The sequence below is a fragment of the Scyliorhinus canicula genome, chromosome 15 (assembly GCF_902713615.1).
Source record: "Scyliorhinus canicula chromosome 15, sScyCan1.1, whole genome shotgun sequence".
Lineage (NCBI taxonomy): Eukaryota > Metazoa > Chordata > Chondrichthyes > Carcharhiniformes > Scyliorhinidae > Scyliorhinus > Scyliorhinus canicula.
This window is the reverse complement of record NC_052160.1, coordinates 23,828,506-23,850,625: the sequence shown is the minus strand read 5'-3', so window position 1 is coordinate 23,850,625 and position 22,120 is coordinate 23,828,506. Positions and strand designations below refer to the sequence as shown.

At 41.5% G+C, this 22,120-nt stretch overlaps 1 protein-coding gene across 1 annotated transcript in view; it reads right to left on the bottom strand.

Moving 5' to 3' along the window:
* The window catches only part of baiap2l1a (BAR/IMD domain containing adaptor protein 2 like 1a), a 167,350-nt gene that overhangs the window by 8,072 nt on the left and 137,158 nt on the right, over nt 1-22,120 (bottom strand). The window contains exon 12 of the mRNA XM_038819841.1: nt 15,845-16,022. Coding sequence (XP_038675769.1) covers nt 15,845-16,022 — 178 coding nt within the window. The remainder of the gene's footprint in view (nt 1-15,844; nt 16,023-22,120) is intronic.

The window sequence follows — 22,120 nt, the reverse complement described above, 5'->3', positions numbered from 1 at the left end:
CCCATTCCCACTTATCTGAGTACCGTTCTGATAGATGCTGTTGCAGTTTCAAATGGGAGTGAAGAGACACAAAGCCAAGCCAGGTGGTGGTAAAATTCCCGAGTCGTGGACCATATGCACATCTCTGTGGCATTTATTGTAGGTGTATATTGTTGCCAAACGCTGAAGCCACGAGTCCTACTGTTTCAACTTGATAAAAGACTCCAGGATTAGAGTCCTGATGTTGTCCTTCACATATCTATACTGCAACTGCAATATGACCACTGAACATTGAATAAAAAAATGAGTCGTATGCAGGTCAGGGGAATGGATAATAGAGTGTGTCATCTATGCAAAGTGTCAACTTCAATACTCTTTCATCCCAACGTTGAAACATTATGGATCTTTGGTCCAAGATATTTAACAGAGTTTGAATCAATTTCAGAATATTGTTACACAGTGAAGCAAAAAGGAAATGTAAAGACAGCATCACTGCACTGGGGGTAACTGTAATCTCACTAGATCAAAATTCTAGAGGATTCCAACACCTAGACTAAAGGACACCTGCTTGGCAAGTGTAGCAATTGTAGAGGAGCCCACCTTGGGCATCTGAGGAATTACAGGGAATGCATATAGGATAGAACTGAGAAGATATATTTTGGCGGCAGTGGTGGGGGAGAAATACAGTGGCCTACAGTAAATTAAATGAGTTATGAACCACTTCCCATGACATGAGCTGTCCTTAAAAAGAACCAGCAACTACCAAACTGAAGTTTCAATGTAAAAGCCATCAACAGGAGCAAGATTCCCACGTCACCAACAACGGAAACATTCAGAGCACAATCAGTTTTTATGTTGAAAGGCAGGATGGAGTTGGGGGTGGTACGTTGGAGGAAAGAAAGCAAGCAGAAGGCTCTTGCTGTTGATCGCAGATCACAGGTGAGGGCATGCTGAAATACCTCCATGTTCAGATTGCCTGTCATCACACTCACAAGAGTGATGCACTAGATAAGGGTCCAGCAGGCAATTTATGTTAATGGAATTATACACCAGTATGTTTGACCTTCAGGAAAAGGAAGAAAGGAATACAAATAACTCAGTAATGGGACATAGAAATATGGCAGCTGATTCTACAACAAAATAATTACATCTTCAATATATTCCTGAATTAAATTTGATGATAGGCAAACAATGTATTTTTGGAAGGTACACTAGTTAAAGTTTATCCAAACATGCTTGAGAGATTGACATACACTGTTTTTACAAAATCCAGTAAAGATGCAATAACTCTCAGGGAACATGATGATCAATTTAGCAAAGTCTTTCAAATGGTGAAAACACAGAAGTTAATGGCTTGGGGTTATGAGGAACTAGGTACTTTATTCCTATAGTGCATGCCTTTCTACATTAAACATTAACTCGCAGTTTTATAATGTTGAAAAATTTGGGTCTCATTTCAGACAGAGTCACCTGTTCATGTCACATGAATCTTCTGCTAAGCTGCTAGCTAGTGGCTGTGCCAAGCATTTCTTTTCAATTGCAATAAGTCCTTAATGGATTAATAAAACAATTACAGGCAAAGGACATCTTGGTCCAAATATCGAGACTCTAAGTTCCCAGCCTAATTGATCACTACAACATAATGAAACAGCTGCAATTTTTACAAATTTGTTTCTAGTATCTTTTAAATATTGAATTCTGCATTTGAATGCCCAACATTTAGAAAATTAGTAAATTCAAACAGTGCATTTTAAAACAATGTAAGGGTGTTCCCTCTTTCGAGGATAACTTCCGTTTGTGAATAACACTTTGAACTTTTTACAAAATAACATTTATATCTTTTGTGAAATTTGAATGTGCCAGATGACGTTGGCACTTGGGAATATTTCTATTTTGGGAACTCAATGTCAGCATAAAGCATTTCTAGGTCATGCACAGGACAAGTCAACCCCACACTCTCTTCTCATAAATATGCCTCAACTCAAGGCTCAAAGGAGCACTTCCTGTACAAGTGAGAAATTCTATATTTGATTACTTTTAAAAATAAATTTAGAATATCCAATTAATTTTTTCCAATTGTGGGGCAATTTTAGTGTGGCCAATCCACCGACCCAGCACATCTTTGGGTCGTGGGGGTGAAACCCATGCAAACACGGGAGAATGTGCAAACTCCACACGGACAGTGACCCAGGGCCGGGATTGAACCTGGGACCTCGGCGCTGTGAGGCAGCAGTGCTAACCACTTCGCCACCGTGCTGCCCTATATATATTTGATTACATAATCATCTTTCTCAATGAGATTGCTAATCTATGCCAAATTGTATTTGGAGACAACTAATCACTAACACTTTAATCAACTCACTATTCCTGATTGAAAGCACAGCCACAATTTTATTCATAACATGTACATAATTTATTTTTGCCTAGGTGAATGTGTATTTACATGGAAAAAATTTGTGCAAAACAAATGCGAATAATTTACACAGAAATCTGTAATGGCAAGTTTCATAGGTTTATACGTACTTGTTGAAAAAAATATTCATGTCAAAATACGGTAAGTGAAAGTAACTGGCTTTCTCCATATTGTACTTTCAGAATAACAAGCTCTACACTCCCCACCAAAGCAGATTTATTTTAATTTCATACCCAAGCGGTACAAATAATTAAGAAACTAAATATGAAGACTGGTTTAAAAGTAATTATTTGTTGATAAAAATCCAAAGCTCGATTCCAGTTATTTTGTCTCCTAAATTCTGAATTAGAATTCAAGTGTTAATTGTTTTTACTGGAATTCAGGAATTAATTGTTCCGATAACCAGGTTCTCTACTCCTAATGTACTGGGTTCAAACCATTCTCAATCTGGTATTACATGTAGATAAAATCTGAATACTATTATCTATTCTGTTTCAAATCAATATAGCTTTACAGTCCACTCCTTGCTCGAGCAGCGAGTATATAGTTAACTTCTATGAATGTAAATAGACAAAACGCTAGGGCAGTAAGTTTATAGGCAGTGTTAAATAATGACACTTGCAAAATGTATAGCAGGTTTGGGCATCATGAGAATGTTCCAAGTCACTGCACATTGGCAATAGCTGAATTAAACAATTTTTAGGTCACAGTTGTCGTGAACAAGTAGATAGTAACAAGTAAAAAACAAACTTTGAAAATGGCTGGCAAATGCATCAAAGGAAAAGTAAAGATATAAACCAATGAAGTCCGAGATGGATCAGTAAGCTTACTACTCGAGGAGTAGCTAAACCATACAAATCTAAAGATCCTAATGTTTGGACCCCAGATCTATGCTGAGTGAAAGCTACAAATAACATAACATCAAGTCTAGGATGTTGGAAATTAAATATTGGGCTGGGAAGGGGAGAAGTTAAAGAGAGGGAAAAGAAAACAAAATAAAAGAGTTATCAGATCACCTTCTCATAAAGCTGTCTCTCAGCAGTACATAAGTCTGGGAGCAGGTAATTCATCCTTCAGTTGCTGCAAAGCCCTAAGAATTTGGATGAAAGATGGAGACCAAAGTCCTTGATACATACGGTAGTGTTCATTATTCATTACCCGAGAGCTGTTAAGCTGAGAACAGTTATCATTCTTCAATTGGCTACTGGGAAGTTCAACAGCAGTCTTGGTCACTCACCCACTGAGATTACCTCCTTTTCCAAGTATCTAGTTGCTGAACATTAGTTCCCCCAACAGTTTGGTGAAGATTGCCAACACTAATCTGCTTTGCTACTGATCTTTTATTTTTCGTCACAAAACAGATTGAGGGGTGGGGCCTCTACCAGCAGCCTGAAAGCTTGTAGAGAATCACTAGAAGATACTTTGGCAGTGCCTAACTTCTGTTCACTGAAATTCACAGAACGTTAATTCAAACTCTGCTGAGGGATCCCTTTCCTAGACTCACTGCCACTTTTATTTGGTTTGAAATTAAAACTTTTGGTGATATTTCCCTGGTCAATGGAAAATATAAACTGATGCATTGTATCACAGGCTGCCTATTCGCTACAAGCCTATTTCAGGCTGCTGCCATAGGCCAATTACACCCCCATGATGTTTGCCATTTCAAAGGAACCTACTCTACCATGATTAATGCTATTATAAGATCATTGAATTTACAGTGCAGAAGGAGGCCATTTAGCCCATCGAGTCTGCACTGGCCTTTGGAAAGCACCCTACTTAAACCCACGCCTCCATCCTATCCCTGTGACCCAGTAACCCAACCTCACCTTTCGGACACTGAAGGGCAATTTAGCATGGCCAATCCACCTAACCTGCACGTCTTTGGACTATGGGAGGAAACCCACACATACGTGGGACGAAAGTGAAAACTCCACACAGACAGTCACCCAAGGCCGGAATTGAACCCGGGTCCTGGAGCTGTGAGGCAGCAGTGCTAACCACTGAGCTACCGTGCCGCCCTTCCCGAAGAAGGAACTTGTCTCAATGCAAGTGGAAATTCTATTATTTCTGACAACAGCAGACAAATTAGGGAAAACTACATTGAATTTCCATCACTTTCCTTTAGAATAACATTTGACTTAATCCCGAGAAGTCTTGTAGTTTAGATCAAAATGTTGAATAACTCCGCTCATTTCTCCAATTCTACTTGTCATACATTACTTTCCAAATGTTTCATGCTATTTTACAGGAACATATACAACTTGAAAACTGCAAGTTGATGAGAATGGAAGCATAGTGGCAATTTCACTAACTAGTAATCCAAAAGTGCAGATTACACTTTGGAAACAAGAGTTCAAATTACACTATGGCAGCAGGCAGGCTGGCAATTAAATTTCATTAATAAATCTAGAACGTAATGCTAATCTCATTAATAATTATCACCAGATTGCCATAAAAACCCATCTGGTTTACTAATGCCCTTCAGGGGAGCCCTTCGTACCCAGTTTGGCCTACATGTAGCTCCAGATCTATAGTAATGCGGTTGACTCTGAAATGACTTAGCCAGTCACTCAGTTGTATCAACTGCTACAGAAAGAATAATAAAACTGGACAGACCACTCAGCAATCATTTAGGCACCTACGCACACTGTAAAGTTCTCATTAACATCTGGGAGTTGTGTCTAAATTGGGAGAACTGTCCCACAGACTAGTCAAGCCACAATCTGACGCAGACTCAACAAATCAGACCATACGTCCAATGCCCCATCCCTGGGTCTGTCCTGCTTATGGAACAGGACATAGCATATCAAAGGTGTCAATGTATCAGCAAACACATGCTTTGGCAATTGCATTGTTAAGCTAAAGTGCCTTATTAAACAGGTGATGATTACTGGCTCAATCCCCAAAAGGGAAAAATGGACACAGCTGGAACAGTTGAAATGGGAGAACCATAAGAGGATCGTATCTCTCCTGAGCTGTATGTAAAATAAACTTGCTGAGGGTAAAAGACAAGCTGCTGTATTATTCCTTTATCATATGTTATTAATGGAATTAACAAAGGTATACAGTAAAGGAGGTGTGCCCGTGAGCCCTTGACTCTGGACCTTGAAGTGTCAGGTCCACCATGGGCAAGGAAACCTTTTGCTGATTATCACCTTCCTTCATCTGGTAAATCGGTACTCCTGCATGTTGAACACTACTTTGAAGAAGAACTGAGGGTTGCAGGGACACAGAATATACTATGGATAGGGGGAGTATAATGCCCGTCATCAAGTGTAGTTCAGTAGCAGAACTACTGACCAGACTTGTAAAGCTCTGAAGGACATACCTAACCAGACTGGGCCTGCGTCAGGTGCTCAGAGTAAAAATCTACTTGACTTCATCCTCACCAATCTACCTGCCTTAGATGCATCTGTCTATGATAGTGTTGACAGGAGTAAACATCGCATAGTCCTTGTAGAAACAAAACAAAAACCTGTCTTCTCACTGAGGACACCCTTCATCGTGATGTGGTGCACTACCACTGTGCTAAATAGGATAGATTCAGAACTGACCTACCAGTTCAAAACCCAGTAACCCCACCTAATCTTTTTGGACACTAAGAGCAATTTAGCATGGCCAATCCATCTAACCTGCACATCTTTGGACTGCGGGAAGAAACCGGAGCACCCGTCTTGCTCCTCACTATTTACCACACCAATCTTTGTGTCATCTGCGAACTTACTCAACATCCCACCTACATTCACATCCAGATCATTAATGTATACTACAAACAACAAGGCACACAGCACTGATCCCTGCGGAACATCACTGGACACAAGCTTCCAGTCACAAAAATAACTTTCAACCATCACCCTCTGCTCCATACTACTGAGCCAGTTTTGTATCCAGTTTGCCAAATTGCCCTGGAAACACGGGCTCGTACTTTCTTCACCAGCCTCCTATGTGGGGCCTCGTCAAAAGCCTTTCTGAAATCTATGCAGTCTTCATTAACCACACTATCCTCATTTACATACCTAGTCACCTCCTCAAACAATTCAACCAAATTTGTAACACATGATCTCTCTTTGGCAAAACAATGCTGACTATCCTTGATTAATCCTTGCCTCTCCAAGTGGAGATTAATTCTGTCCCTCAGAATGTTTTCCAATGGTTTCCCTACCACTGAAGTTAGACTCACTGGCTTGTAATTTCCTGGTTTGTCCCTACTTCCCATCTTGAATAATGGCACCTCATTAGCTGTCCACCAGTCCTCTGGCACCCCTCATGTGGTCACAGAAGATTTTTAAATTTTTGTCAGAGCCGCTGCAATCTCCTCCCTTGCCTCCCACAACAACCTGGGATACATCGCAGCTGGCCCCAGGGATTTATCCCCTTTTAGCCCTGTCAAAACCGTTAATACATCCTCCCTCTCAATGTTAAGTCATTCAAGTAAATCACAATGCGCCTCCCTGATTTCTATACCTACATCATCCTTCTCCGTAGTGAATGCAGGTACAAATACTCATTTGAAACTTCATCTATATCTTCTGGTTCCACACACAAATTGCCACGTTGGTCCCTAATTGGCCCTACTCTTACCTTGGTCAACCTCCTGCCCTTAATATATTTATACAACACCTTTGGATTTTCCATTATTTTACCCGCCAGGGCTTTTTCATATCCCCTCTTCGCTCTCCTAATTTCTTTCCCATGTAAACCTCTGCACTTTCTATTCCCCTCTAGGAGGTCTGCTGTTTTGAGCGCTCGGTTTCTGCCATAAGCCTCCCTTCTTTTCCCTATCCAACCCTGGCTATCCCTTGACATGAAGGGTTCTCTGGACTTATTGCTCCCACCCTTCACTATCGCGGGAACATGTTGGCCCAGTGTTCTCTCTATTTCCTTTCTGAATGAATCCCACTGCTCTGATGCAGAATTTCCTGCAAGTAGCTGCTCCCAGTTAACTTTGCATAATTATTAAAATTGTCCCTTCCCCAATTCAGAACCTTAATTTCTGATCTATCTTTGTCTCTTCCAGAACTACCTTAAGTTCTACTGAGTTATGGTCACTGTTTCCAAAATGATCCCCCACTGAAAGTTCAAACACTTGCCTGGCTTTATTCCCTCAAACTAGATCCAGCACCACTCCTTGCAGGACTTTCTATGTATCGGCATAAAAAGCTCTCCTGGATGCATTTTAAGAATTCCGCCCCCTCTAAGCCTTTCACACTTTGACTATCGCAGTTAATATTGGAGAGGTTGAAATCTCCTATTATTACCCAATTTTTCTTACAATTCTGGGATTTTCCTACATATCTGACCTTCTATCTGTCCCTGATTGTTTGGGGGCCTATAGTACACGCCCAGCAATGTGATTGCCCCTTTTTGTTATTAAGTTCTACCTATATGGCTTCATTTGAGGAACCTATTAAGATATTGTCCTGAGCATTGCCGTGATGTTCTCCCTAATCAATAATGCAATTCCTTCCCTTTTTTTAATCTATCACATCAGAAACTTGTATACCCTGGGACGTTCAGCTACCAGTCTTACCCTTCTTTCAACCAAGTTCCTGTGATTGCAATAATGTTATAATTCCATGTGCTGATCAACACTCATCAGTTCATCAGTCTTAGCCGAAAGACTCCTTGCAGGGAAATAAATGCAGTTTAGCTTACCAGTTCTCCCATGTGCCTTATCACACACCCCCATCTGCTCTGCCCACTGGACTGTGCTGTCACTTTGGATCTCTTCCCCCTTCCAAATTAGTTTAAACCCTGTCCAGTAGCATGAACAACCCCTCTACACAATTGTAGCAAAACATAGAAGTTTATACGTTCATATTATATACAAGCAGAATTAGGTAATTTGGCCCATCGAGTCTGCTCTGCCATTCAATCATGGCTGATCTCATCCTGGCCTAACTCCACTATCCTGCCCATTCTCCATAACCGATCAACACATTACCAATTAAAAATCTGTCCAACTCCTCCTTAAATTTACTCACTGTCCCAGCATCCACCCCACTTTGGAGTAGCGAATTCCACAGATTCACAACCCTTTGGGAGAAGTAGTTTCCCCTCAATTCTGTTTTAAATTTGCTGCCTCCTATCCTAAGACTATGACCTCTTGTTCTAGAATGCCTCACAAGAGGAAGCATCCGCTCCACGTCTACCGTACCCATACCTTTTACTATGTTGTAATCTCAATTTGATCTCCCTTCTCTATTTCTATATTCCATTCACTTAGCAATAAATGACAACATTCAATTTGTCTCTCTAATTGGCTGCTGTACCTGCATACTAACCCTTACTGAATCATGTACTAGCACACCGAGGTCCCTCTGTACCATAGAGTTCTGCAATCCCTTTTAATTTAAATAATATGTTGCTTTTCTACCCTTCTTGCCAAAGTGGACACATTCACATTTTCCCACATTATATTCCTTTTCTGCCAACTCAATTATCCCATCTGTATCTTTTTGCAGACCCCTTATGTTCTCTTCCCAAGTTAGTTTCCTACTTAACTTTGTCATCAGCAAATTTATCATCAACCACACATTGGACCCCTTCATCCAAGTCATTGATATATATAGTTGACGTCCCAGCACTAATTGCTGTGGCACTTCACTTTGCTAACCCGAAACAACCATTTATGTATACTCTGTTTCCTGTTAGCTAACCGGTCCTCTATCCATGCTGTGTTACCACATGCGCATCCCATCCTCCCATTTCGGGTATGTTACTTGTACGTGTTACAGTGAAGCCTGATTTAAAATATCTGCTCAATTCATCTCCCCTTTCCTTATTTTTAAGACTAATTCCCTAGACACTCTCTTTAAAGGACAACACTCACTTGACTTACCTTTAGAAACTCTTATCTGTTTTTACATTCCTTGCTAGCTTTCTCTATACTATAATTTCTCCCTTGTTATTCTTTTAGTAATTTTTTGCTATTTTTAATATCCTGTCCAATCTTACCATTGACCAGAAACTTAACCGGACCACCCACATAAATACTGTTAATACTGTGGTTATAATAGCAGGTCGAAGGTAATTAACTCACCTCCCAACTCCCCAAAGACTGTTCACCATCTACAACGCACAAGCCAAGAGTGTGATGGAATTATCTCCACTTGCCTGGAAAAGTACAGCTCCAACAACACTCATGAAGCTTGAGATCATCTAAAACAAAGCAGCCTGCTTGAACGGCAACCTATCCAACACCTTAAATATTCACTCCACCCACCACTAAGCACAGTGGTGGCAGTATATACCATCCGTAAGGTGCAAAAGGCACCAAGTTTGTTCATTCCGCTCCGCCTTAGGGCTTATCGCCGATAACGTACACCTGAGGTACGGGGTAGAGGAGACTGCTACAGTCTTCAAAACTGTCCTAAAAGCAGGCAATGCCCATTTGATTTTCAAACAGAACCTCGCCGTTGAGTGAGTGCAATTCAGAGATCCCAGAGCCCAGGAAAATCTGTTGAAATTTTTCTTATGGTGCTGTATAAGTTAGTTAATTAGTGTGAGTATGGGCCATTGAAAGAAAGACTCACCCACTCAAATGCCTGCCACTAGGGTATTTTCACTGTAACTTAATTGCAGTGTTAATGTAAGCCTACTTGTGACAATAATAAAGATTATTATTATTAAAGATTTAAATTTAAGCTAGACACTGGAGCTTGTGATTCAATACTGGTTGATCACTTGGCATTGCTCAACATAACTCCTGTCCAGCCAAAGAACAAAGATAATTACAGCACAGGAACAGGCCACTCGGCCTATCATCAAACATAAAACATCAAAGTCCAGGTAGAATGAATCTGCAGATCATTATACCCCCATGAACCCACGGGGATGAACCGATTAATCTCTCCATGAGCCTTGTGGAGTACGATGTTCCCCTGCTGAGGGGCGGAGACACATCAGCGGGATATCGGACTTGGGACATAAAAGCTGGCCCAGGTAGATGCCGTACTGTTGTGTGCAGTCCTGGCTGGGACTTGAATTGTGCTTGTACATAGTTTATTTTGGGTGGCACGGTAGCACATAGTGGTTAGCACTGTTAGTTCACAGCTCCTGGGTCCCAGGTTCGATTCCCGGCTTGGGTCACTGTCTGTGCGAGTCTGCAAGTTCTCCCCGTGCCTGTGTGGGTTTCCTCTGGGTGCTCCGGTTTCCTCCCACAGTCCAAAGTTGTGCAGGGTAGATGGATTGGCCATGTTAAATTGCCCTTAGTGTCCAAAAAGGTTAGGCGGGGTTACTGGGTTACAGGGATAGGGTGGAGGTGTGGGTTTAAGTAGGGTGCTCTTTCCAAGGGCCAGTGCAGACCAGATGGGCTGAATGGCCTCCTTCTGCACTGTAAATCCTATGATTCTATAAACCTTCTTGTTGAATTCCTCTTTCTGGACTCGTCTGTGACCATTAAATTGACCAGGGTAAAGTGGAACAACTGTCGGCGCTGCTAAACGTTTGGAGCACGGCCACCTCCTCTCTTCATACTTGAATAAGGTTTGCACCATCTTGATCAGCAAAGGCTTTGCCCTGACCTCACACAATTAAACAAAGTGATTGAGAGAGAAATCCATCCTACGGTGTCTGTGGATGGCAGCTTGGAAAAACCTGCCAACAGCGTCCTCTTCACTAAACTTAATTGCTTTCCTTTTGGGCTATCATCAGCTCTGGAGATATTCCAGCAAACCATGCCCAATATTCTGGAAGGTAAACAAGGAGTGATATGCCACATGGATGATGCCCTTATCTGTGGAGTCACAAGACAGGAGTATGACCATAGAGTTTGAAGGTTCTCAAAGCTTTACAAGAAGCAGGTCTCACCTTAAAATGAGAAATGTGAATTTGCCAAACTATCAAATTCTTGGGCACACCATTCAAAGACTGGATATAATGGTAAACCCTCAAAAAATGAAAGTCATCAAACCTAAGTGTGTCATCGATCTCCAGAGGTTCTTTGGAATGCTCAATCAGGTTGGCAAATTTGTTCCAAATTGAACTTCCATGGCCGAACCTTTACAAGGTCTTTTACTCAAGGGCCAACAGTGGATCTGGGGAATTGAACATATCAATGCATTTTGGCCTATAAAGGAAAGGCTCATCTCTTCGATGTACTAGCATATTATAATCCAACGTTGCCCAAGGTGGTGGTCGCCGATGTATCCTCAACCGACCTTGGGAGCTACACTCATTCATGTTCTGATGAATGACAACATAAAGCCTGTATACTTTGCCTCCAGGGCACTGGAAGAAACAAAGCAGTGCTACACAACCACAAAGAAGGAAGCATTGGCAGTAATCCAGAAACCCAGGGTCATGCTCTGGAGACCCGGGTTTGAATCCCACCATGGCAGCTGGTGGAATTTGATAAAATAAATCTAGAATTAAAAGTCTAATGAAACCATTATCGATTGTCACAAGTATGGAGTTACTGTAAAAAGCCCCTAGTCGCCACATTCCGGCACCTGTTCGGGTAAGCTGGTATGGGAATTGAACCCGCGCTGCTGGCCTTGTTCTGCATTATAAATCAGCTGTCTATCCCACTGAACTAAACCGCTGTGCTTTAGGGAAAGAAATCTGCCATCCTTACCTGGTCTGGCCTACTTGTGACTCCAGACCCACAGCAAGCAATGCGATGGACTCTTAAAAATGCCCTCTGAAATCTCCTAGCAAGCCACTCAATTCCAGGGCAATTAGGAGTGGGCACATACCATGAAAGAAACAAAATAGTTTCCATACCTTTGACCTCTACCACTTAAAAGGACAAGGGCAGAGACACATGGACACATCATCACCTGCAAGTTCCTCTCCAAGTCACACACCATTCCGACTTAGAATTATATTGCTGTTCCTTCATTGTTGCTGGGTCAAAGTCCTGAAACGCTCTCCATAACAGCACTGTGAGAACAGCTACATCAGTGCAGCAGTTCAGGAAGATGGATCACCCCCACCGGATCAAGGGTAATTAGGGCTAGGCAATAAATGCTGCCCTTGCCCGCATCACTCACATTCCAAAGATTAATAAAAAAAAGTTTAATAAGCTGATGACAATTAAGATTGAAGAGGGGCTGGTAACCTTTCATTAAAAACTTTAAAATAAGAAACGCTTTTTCTCTGGAAGGTTATTACTTTTATAAAATAAAACATGCATTTAATGCCCTAGTTTGACAATTTCTTGTTTTTACTAAGATGATTTTTTATATTACATTTTCAATTTGTCTTCTGGATGTAAAAATACCTTAATGCAGTTACTGAAAATAGCATAGGTAATGAGAAGCTGCTGCTTCTAATTATGACACATGAGAATATAAAAGTCATTAAACAGAACCTAGATATTGTGGTTTTCACATCAACGTGTAAAGGACTTCTTAATGGTCTGTAATAGGGTAGTATTGGCGATGAACAGATCTGCCAGCCCTCCAGGCAGGAGCATGGTGCTAGCTGATCTGAAGCGGGGTGAGGGGGCAGAAAATATAACCTAAACATCTTTAATGCAAAACCTAGAATTCAACCTCACTAAAATTACTTCATAAGTGTGAATGGAGAATTATTTTCTGTTTTACTGCAGTCCACTATCACTGAACTATTCACATTTCTAGCTCTGTGTCTTGATCTGTTTACAAATACTCAATTGATACTGGAACAGAGCAAAGGAACAAGAAATGACTAATTGATTAATTATAAATACCATACTACTAATACCACTGAACTGGGATCTACATTCCAAACCATTAACATGGATGTACATTGGATATCTCAATGAAACATTAAAGCACAGGAGGCCATTCAGCCCATCATTCCTGCGATGTGAACAATCCAAAATTCAAAACCCCTGCCTCAATTACCCTACACAACCTTAAAAGGTTTCAAATATTTATCCAGTTTTCCACTGAAAGATGCAGTAGTCTCTGCCATAACCATTTCCTACGCAAAACATTTCAAGCCTCAACAACCCTCTACATAATCACATTTCTTGTTACTTCTCAGTGAGACTTAAACCCTAGTTACTGACCCCACAACTGGAGGAAATAGTCTTTCCGTATTCACAAACAAAACCCTTAATAATTCCAAAACCTTCCATTAAATCTCCGCTTAGTCATCTTTGCTCCAGTGGAAACAGCCCCAGTACCTCAAGTCTGTTGTGTTGATCAAATAACTTTCTACCCTTGCCGCATTTCCTCTCGTATCATATGTTCCGTTTTTCTAAAAATTAGACTCCCTACTTCATCTGTATCTGGTCGTACACTCTCCATCTTGTCTTAAAATTAGAAAATAACTATTATTTCCTATTATTACCTGTTGGCATTTAAATATTCCTGTTAAATCCTATCCATCTCCCTTTTCACCTCTCTAATAAACTTCCTATACATTGAATAATTTTAAAAATATTTAAAAAAAATAAATTTCGAGTACCCAATCATTTTTTTTTTCCAATTAAGGGGCAATTTAGTGTGGCCAATCCACTCATCCTGCACATCTTTTAGGTTATGGGGGCGATACCCATGCAAACATGGGGAGAGTGTGCAAACTTCACACGGACAGTAACCCAGAGCCGGGATGGAACCTGGGACCTCGGCGCCGTGAGGCAGCAGCACTAACCACTGTGCCACCGTGCTGCCCCTTTTAAAACTATTTTAATCCTATTTTTATCTAATACCCGTCCATTAAGTTTCAGTTTAGTTTTAATTTTTCTATCCATTGAATTCCATACTCTCATGTATTCCCTTTTCACAAGCATGGAATATATTTATTCTATACTCTATCCATCTCTACTTTCTGTAAAACCGTTGTCTGTATTTACTGCACAGAAAAGAACACAACATTCTTTGTACTTGGCCAAAAACTAAAGTTCATTATGAAGTTGATTTTATCTTTGTTTAAATTTGAACACTCCGGAGCCAGACACTGTGCTGCAGTTTTATGATACTCCCTAATATGCAAATTACACATTCAGCTCAAATATTGTTTCCATAGATTTGTCAATGCAAGTTGAAACTCACAAATTGTCAACTTTGTGACCATATGGCCACCAACCTTCTTAACATGTAATGTACGAACATGCAAACATATGAATTAGGAGCAGGAGTAGGCCACTCAGCGCCCCAAATCTGCTCTGCCATTCAATAAGATCATGGCTGACCCGATTGTAACCTCAACCCCACATTCCTGCCTAGCCCCGATAACCCTCGTTAATAAAGAATCTATCTGGCTCTGCCTTAAAAATATTCAAAGACTTTGCTTCCACTCCCTGTTGAGGAAAAGAGTTCCAAAGACTCATGACCCTCTGACAGGAAATTATTTTCCTCATAAATGAGTGACCCCTTATTTTTAAGCGGTGACCCCTAGTTCGAGATTCTGTGACAAGAGGAAACATTGTCTCCAAATCCACCCTGTCAAGACCTCTAATGTCTTAAAAGGTTTCAATCAAGTTGCTCCTTACTCTTCTAAACTCTAGTGTATACAAACCTAACGTGTCCAACCTTTCCTCACAAGACAACCCGCATATTCTTGCTATTAGTCTAGTAAACCTTCTCTGAACTGTTTCTAATGCATTTACATCTTTCCTTAAATAAGGGGATCAATACTTTACACAATGCTCCAGATGTGTTCTCACCAATGCCCTGTACAACTGAAGCATTACCTCCCTACTTTTGTAATCAATTCCCCTCACAATAAATTATAACATACTATTAGCTTTTACGATTCATGCACTAGGAAAACCAGGTCCCTCTGCATCTCTGGGCTTAGCAATTTCTCACCATTTAGATGATAAGCTTCTTTTTTATATTTCCTGCCAAAATGCAGAATATCACATTTGCCCACATTGTATTCCATTTGCCAGATTATTGTCCACCCATTACACCTATGTGTGTCCCTTTGTAGTCTCCTATGTCTTCTTCACAATTTACTTGCCTGCCTATCTTTGAGAAATCAGCAAATTTAGCTACCATATGTTCAGTCCCTTCATACAATTTATAAATTGTAAAAGGTTGAGGCCCCAGAATTGATTCCTGTGGCACACCACTTGTCACATCCTGCCAACAGAAAAAGACCCATTGATGCCAACTCTGTGCTTCCTGTTAGCTACCCAACCTTCAAACCATGCCAATATGTCACCTCTAAAACCATGAGCTTTTACTTTCCTCAATAACCTTTGATATGACACCTTTTCCATCTGCTGAAAGGGTGGAATTCTGGTCTGTGATGATTTTACGTTGTCTTGAGTAGAGCTTGATCTCACAACCCTCTGACGTAGAGGTGAGAGTGCTATCTCTGTGCCATGACTTACACTTAAGAGACTGTTTTGTGCTTTCAACATGTGATTTCAGAGAAACCGGTGTTGCTTTTGTATTACTGGTACATGACAAATTACAATAGTTTTAGAATTAAATGCAAGAACAGCCTTACAGTCATTGACATTGTATATACATAGTTTGGTACATTTTATCTTTTATGGATACTTACTGAACTTGTGTTGTCTTGTTGGGGTACGATTCCTCTGCTTGGGGCACTGCTGTAAGAGTGGAATGATACTTCCTTGTTGTGATGTTTAACTGGGTCGGAGATGTAATCTGGAGGAGGTAGGACAACATTTGACCTCTCTGCAAGATTCAGAATGCTCATACTCCGCACCGGAGCTGCACTAAACCAAAGATAATAAAACAAAAATTACCAAATGCTGGTTTCCATTATTACAGGTGCAGTATAAAAAATTGGTGAGGTGGAACATGTCAAAACAATCAAATTTTAATATTGATCCAATAGTCCATCATGAAAAGTTATGATGTAATGTATACATGTTACAGAAGTTCCTATTATTTCAGGATTTAGATGTTTCAGGCGGGATAGAGGGGGGTGTAAAAGGGGTGGAGGAGCTGTGCTACTGGTTAAGGAGAATATCACAGCTGTACTGCGGAAGGACACCTCAGAAGGCAGCCAGGCTATATGGGTAGAGATCAGGAATAAGAAGGGTGCAGTCACAATGTTGAGGGTGTACTACAGGCATCCCAACAGCCAGCGGGAGATAGAGGAGCAGATAGGTAGACAGATTTTGAAAAGGAGTGAAAGCAACAGGGCTGTTGTGATGGGAGACTTTAACTTCGCCAATATTGACTGGGACTCACTTAGTGCTAGGGACGGGGACGGGGCAGAGTTTGTAAGGAACATCCAGGAGGGCTTCTGAAAACAACATGTAGATAGTCCAACTAGGGAAGGGGCTGTACTGGACCTGGTATTGGGGAATGAGCCCAGCCAGGTGGTAGAAGTTTCAGTAGGGGAGCATTTCGGGAACAGTGACCACAATTCAGTAAGTTTTGAAGTGCTGGTGGACAAGGATAAGAGTCGTCCTAGGGTGCATGTGCTAAATTGGGGGAAGGCTAATTACAACAATATTCGGCGGGAACTGAAGAACATAGCTTGGGGGCAGATGTTTGAGGGTAAATCAACATCTGACATGTGGGAGGCTTTCAAATATCAGTTGAAAGGAATTCAGGACCGGCATGTTCCTGTGAGGAAGAAGGATAAATATGGCAAATTTCGGGATCCTTGGATAATGAGAGATATTGTAGGCCTCGTCAAAAAAAAAAGGAGGCATTTGTCAGGGTTAGAAGGCTGGGAACAGACTTGTGTGTGGAATACAAGGAAAGTAGGAAGGAACTTAAGCAAGGAGTCAGGTGGGCTAAAAGCGGTCACAAAAAGTCAATGGCAAATAGGGTTAAGGAAAATCCCAAGGCTTTTTACACGTACATAAAAAGCAAGAGGGTAGCCAGGGAAAGGGTTGGCTCACTGAAGTCAGGGGAGGGAATTTATGCGTGGAGCCAGAGGAAATGGGCGAGGGACTAAATTAATACTTTGCATCATTATTCACCAAAGAGAAGGAATTGGTGAATGCTGTGTCTGGAGAAGGGTGTGTAGATAGCCTGGGTCACATTGAGATCCAAAAAGACCAGGTGTTGGGCGTCTTGAAAAATATTAAGGTGGATAAGTCCCCAGGGACTGATGGGATATACCCCAGAATACTGAAGGAGGCAAGAGAGGAAATTGCTGAGGCCTTGACAGAAACCTTTGGCTCTTCACTGTCTTCAAGTGATGTCCCGGAGGACTGGAGAATAGCCTATGTTGTTCCTTTATTTAAGAAGGGTAGCAAGGATAATCCAGGGAACTACAGGTGGTGAGCCTTACGTCAGTGGTAGGGAAATTACTGGAGAGAATTCTTCGAGACAGGATCTACTCCCATTTGGAAGCAAGTGGTTGTATTAGCGAGAGTTTTGTGAAGGGGAGGTAGTGTCTCACTAACTTGATAGAGTTTTTCGAGGAGGTCACAAAGATGATTAATGCAGGTAGGGCAGTGGATGTTGTCTATATGGACTTCAGTAAGGCCTCTGACAAGGTCCCTCATGGCAGACTGGTACAAAAGGTGGAGACACACGGGATCAGAGGTGAGCTTGCAAGATGGATATAGAACTGGCTAGATCATAGAAGGCAGAGAGTAGCAATGGAAGGGTGCTTTTCTGATTGGAGGGCTGTGACTGGTGGTGTTCCGCAGGGATTAGTGCTGGGACCTTTGCTGTTCATAGTATATATAAATGATTTGGAGCAAAATGTAACTGGTCTGATTAGTAAGTTTGCGGATGACACAAAGGTTGGTGGAATTGCAGATAGCGATGAGGACCGTCAGAGGATACAGCAGGATTTAGATCGTTTGGAGACTTGGGCGGCGAGTTGGCAGATGGAGTTTAATCCGGACAAATGTGAGGTAATGCATTTTGGAAGGTCTAATACAGGTAGGGAATATACAGTGAATGGTAGAACCCTCAAGCGTATTGACAGTCAGAGAGATCTTGGTGTACAGGTCCACAGGTCACTGAAAGGGGCAACACAGGTGAAGAAGGTAGTCAAGAAGGCATATGGCATGTTTGCCTTCATTGGCCGGGGCATTGAGTATAAAAATTGGCAAGTCATGTTGCAGCTGTATAGGACCTTAGTTAGGCCACACCTGGAGCATAGTGTTTAATTCTGGTCGACACAATACCAGAAGGATGTGGAGGCTTTAGAGAGGGTGCAGAAGAGATTTACCAGGATGTTGCCTGGTATGGAGGGCATTAGCTATGAGGAGAGGTTGAATAAACTTGGTTTGTTCTCACTGGAACGAAGGAGGTTGAGGGGCGACCTGATAGAGGTCTACAAGATTATGAGGGGCACAGACAGAGTGAATAGTCAGAGACTTTTTCCCAGGGTAGAGGGGTCAATTACGAGGGGGCATAGGTTTAAGGTGCGAGGGGCAAGGTTTAGAGAAGATGTACGAGGTAAGTTTTTTTTTACACAGAGGGTAGTGGGTGCCTGGAACTTGCTGCCGGAGGAGGTGGTGGAAGCAGGGACGATAGTGACGTTTAAGGAGCATCTTGACAAATACATGAATAGGATGGGAATAGAGGGATACGGACCCCGGAAGTGTGGAAGATTTTTGTTCAGACGGGCAGCATGGTCAGCGCAGGCTTGGAGGGCCGAAGGGCGTGTTCCTGTGTTGTACTTTTCTTTGTTCTTTGTTCTATTAATCAATTGCAGGTCATGTTTTGATGATTTTGAGAGTAGTTCTTTTATGTTTATGCCTTTAAGTTCTGATAGAATTCATCAGCACAGCCAGTCATGCTTATGTAATTTTGTCTTAACTAATGATAATTTCATTATCATTAGTTTGCGAAGGCCCCGGTTAACTTTTGATGAAAAATTAACTCTGTCTGTTTCTACTATTTAAATTGCCTTTTGTCGTATCACCCTTTGATCACCGAAATTCATCCCCGTGTCACAATCATATTCATGCATTATGAGATAGATCATATAGTCAGATGCATGTTCTATCAAAATGTATGGTACATATATGGGCAAAACCTTGAAAAATAAAACAAAACACATTTAAGTCAGGAAACTTGTAGAAAGCATTATTTAAATTATTGAAATTTCTAAGGAAGAATAAATTCCTGTAACTCCAAGTTGGAGTCAATTAGGCAGGGGAGGGTGTCACATTCAAATAGAGTTTTGTTAACCAATGTGCTGTCAAATTAAACATTGTTTTCACAAGTTCCTGAAGGAGGTCACAAATTATCACAGAATAAAAGATATACAAATGATTAACACAGCAACACACTGAAATAGGTTTCTAATAGAATCATACAGCACAAAAGGAGGCCACCCAGCCCATTGTATGTGTGCCGGCGATTTGAAAGCACTATCCAATTAGTCCCACTCCCTATGCTCTTTCCCCATGGCCCTACATTTTTATTCTCTTTTCAAGTATATATCCAATTCCCTTTTGAAAGTTACTATTGAAATCAATTTCCACCATCCTCTTAGACTTCACATTCCAGATCATATGAATTTGCGGCTTCTACTAACAGAATATTTCTAGCTGGGTATCAAATTGTTGTATCTTCAATACATCCTTCAGGTAACTGGGTGACACAGGAACTTGGCTGCCGGCCTATCATTCCTGGAACCGATGGGATGAAAGTCTCCATTTCAGCCAGGGGTTTGTTTGGACAGGGTGTCTTTCATAACAAATGGAAAATGTTTATACTGGTGCAGTGTGACATGGCTGATCGACTGAGGTTCAGGATGAGTGCAATTTTAAGATGTCATTCTGCATTTGGCGGGGCTAACTGAGCTGGATTGCTTGATGTGGACACTGTGTTTAGCACCTTCTCTCAACTTGAGCACAAAGAAATGTCTAAAACAGGAAGAAACTTTCCCAAAACAATGTGCACTAAAAGTTACAAAAGGCCTGCACACAATCAATTGTGTTCTCACAGAAACATCTTTCACAAACAGAAATATTGTGAAATATGCTCCACGACTGCTCCAATACGCCTAAATATTGTAAAACCAATTTAAACTTTCATTGTTAATGGTTAGGATTCCACAGGATTTATTAGTATGATGTTGTTACAACACCCTGAGCTAGTGTGCAACCAATTCCAGCTCCACATGTCACATAAGTGAATTAACCAATAATTGTTATAAAAATGCCCAAAGTCTTTAGCCCTTGGCTGCACAATAATTACAGTCACCAGGTGTGTAAATGTAAACACGATTACTGTTTATTTATAACAAAGACCATTATGAAATATGCAGTAAATACAACTGGTTATCGGCAAGTTAATACCTACTACCCACTTTAACTATCCCACCCTCTACCCTCACACGCAAAACAGACGAACATAGAGGGGTGAAAGGGGTAAAGAAATAATAGGGATGAAGGTCAAAAGATAAGAGTCTTTGCTTCGCATGTGTTTTTATTAAGTACACTATCTTCACAGTAAGCTTGCAGACTAGAGTCTTTGATCTTTAGCCAGTAATGGTCTTCTTCGTAGAGTCATTCATTCAGGGTCCCTGTAGTTTAGAAAATGGAGACACTTTATTTCCCATCAAACCTGGCTTCCAGCTCGGGGTTTGAATTCAGGCCTCTGTCGTCTCAAGAGAACGGCATCCAGAGAGAGGCAGCCCTCGTAGTGGCCTTCCAGAGAGAATTAGCTGGATCTTTTTGGGAAGAGTTAGTTAGGTCTCATCATCGGGCTGCCAGAATCAAAACCGAAACCAAACTCAAACCTTGGAGCCCTGAAAACATTTCAGTGGGATCAGATCCAAACCTGTTACCGGGCAGATCACAGCCTTTTGGGTCATTCATTGGCCACCAGTAAATCAATCAAACAGAGTCCTCAATGATGCCAGCCAGTCTGTCATCACCAGTTAAAACCAGCATAGCCTTCCAGATTGTTCGGTTTGAATTAAAGATACAAGCATCTTGTCTTAAAGTGACATGTCCAACAATCATCGATAGATCAAAAATGCAACAATAAAATAAAAGAAAGGGGAAATAAGGGAATAAACAGGGAATGGACAGGAAAAATCCTTACAATGTAAAGGTCTGGGGCGGAAGGTCTGCCAGCCGCGTTTTCATGTGCGTCGTGCCCTCGCCGTCAGCGGGATCCTCTATTCCGGCAGCCGGCCAATGGGATTTCCCGGTTGTGGCCACCCCACGCCCTCGGGAAACCTGCCGACTGAGACCTCCGCTGATGGACTTTGTGAAGCTACACATCAAGTTACATTGAATGTATATAATTGATTCAACATAATATTCACACCATTCAAGTGCCAACCACTGACCATTTCAACAAGAGAAAGTCTAACCACTTGCCCTGGTTTAGCTCACTCGGCTAAATCACTGGCTTTTACATAAGACCAAGCAGGCCAGCAGCACGATTCGATTCCCGTACCAGTGTCCCCGGACAGGCGCCGGAATGTGATGAATGTTTTCACAGTAACTTCATTGAAGCCTACTCGTGACAATAAGCGATTTTCATTTTTCATTTCATTTCATTACCATTGTCAAATCTTCCATCAATGTCGTGGGGATCAACTGACCAGATAATCAATTGGACCAATCACAAATACTGTAGCAAAAAGTTCAGAGGCTAGCTATTCTGGGCTTAGCAACTCACCTCCCAACTCTCCAAAACCTGACCACCAACTACAAGGGCACAAATCAGGACTGTGATGGAATACTCTCCACGTGCCTGGATAATTACACCTCCAAGACAAGAGGCTCGACACCATCCAGGACAAAGCAGCCTACTTGACTGGCACCTCACCCATCACCTTAAATAATCTGCAGTGTGTACCATCTGCAAGATACACTGCAGCAACTTGCCAAAAACTTTTAGAAAGCACCTTCCAAATCTGCCTCCT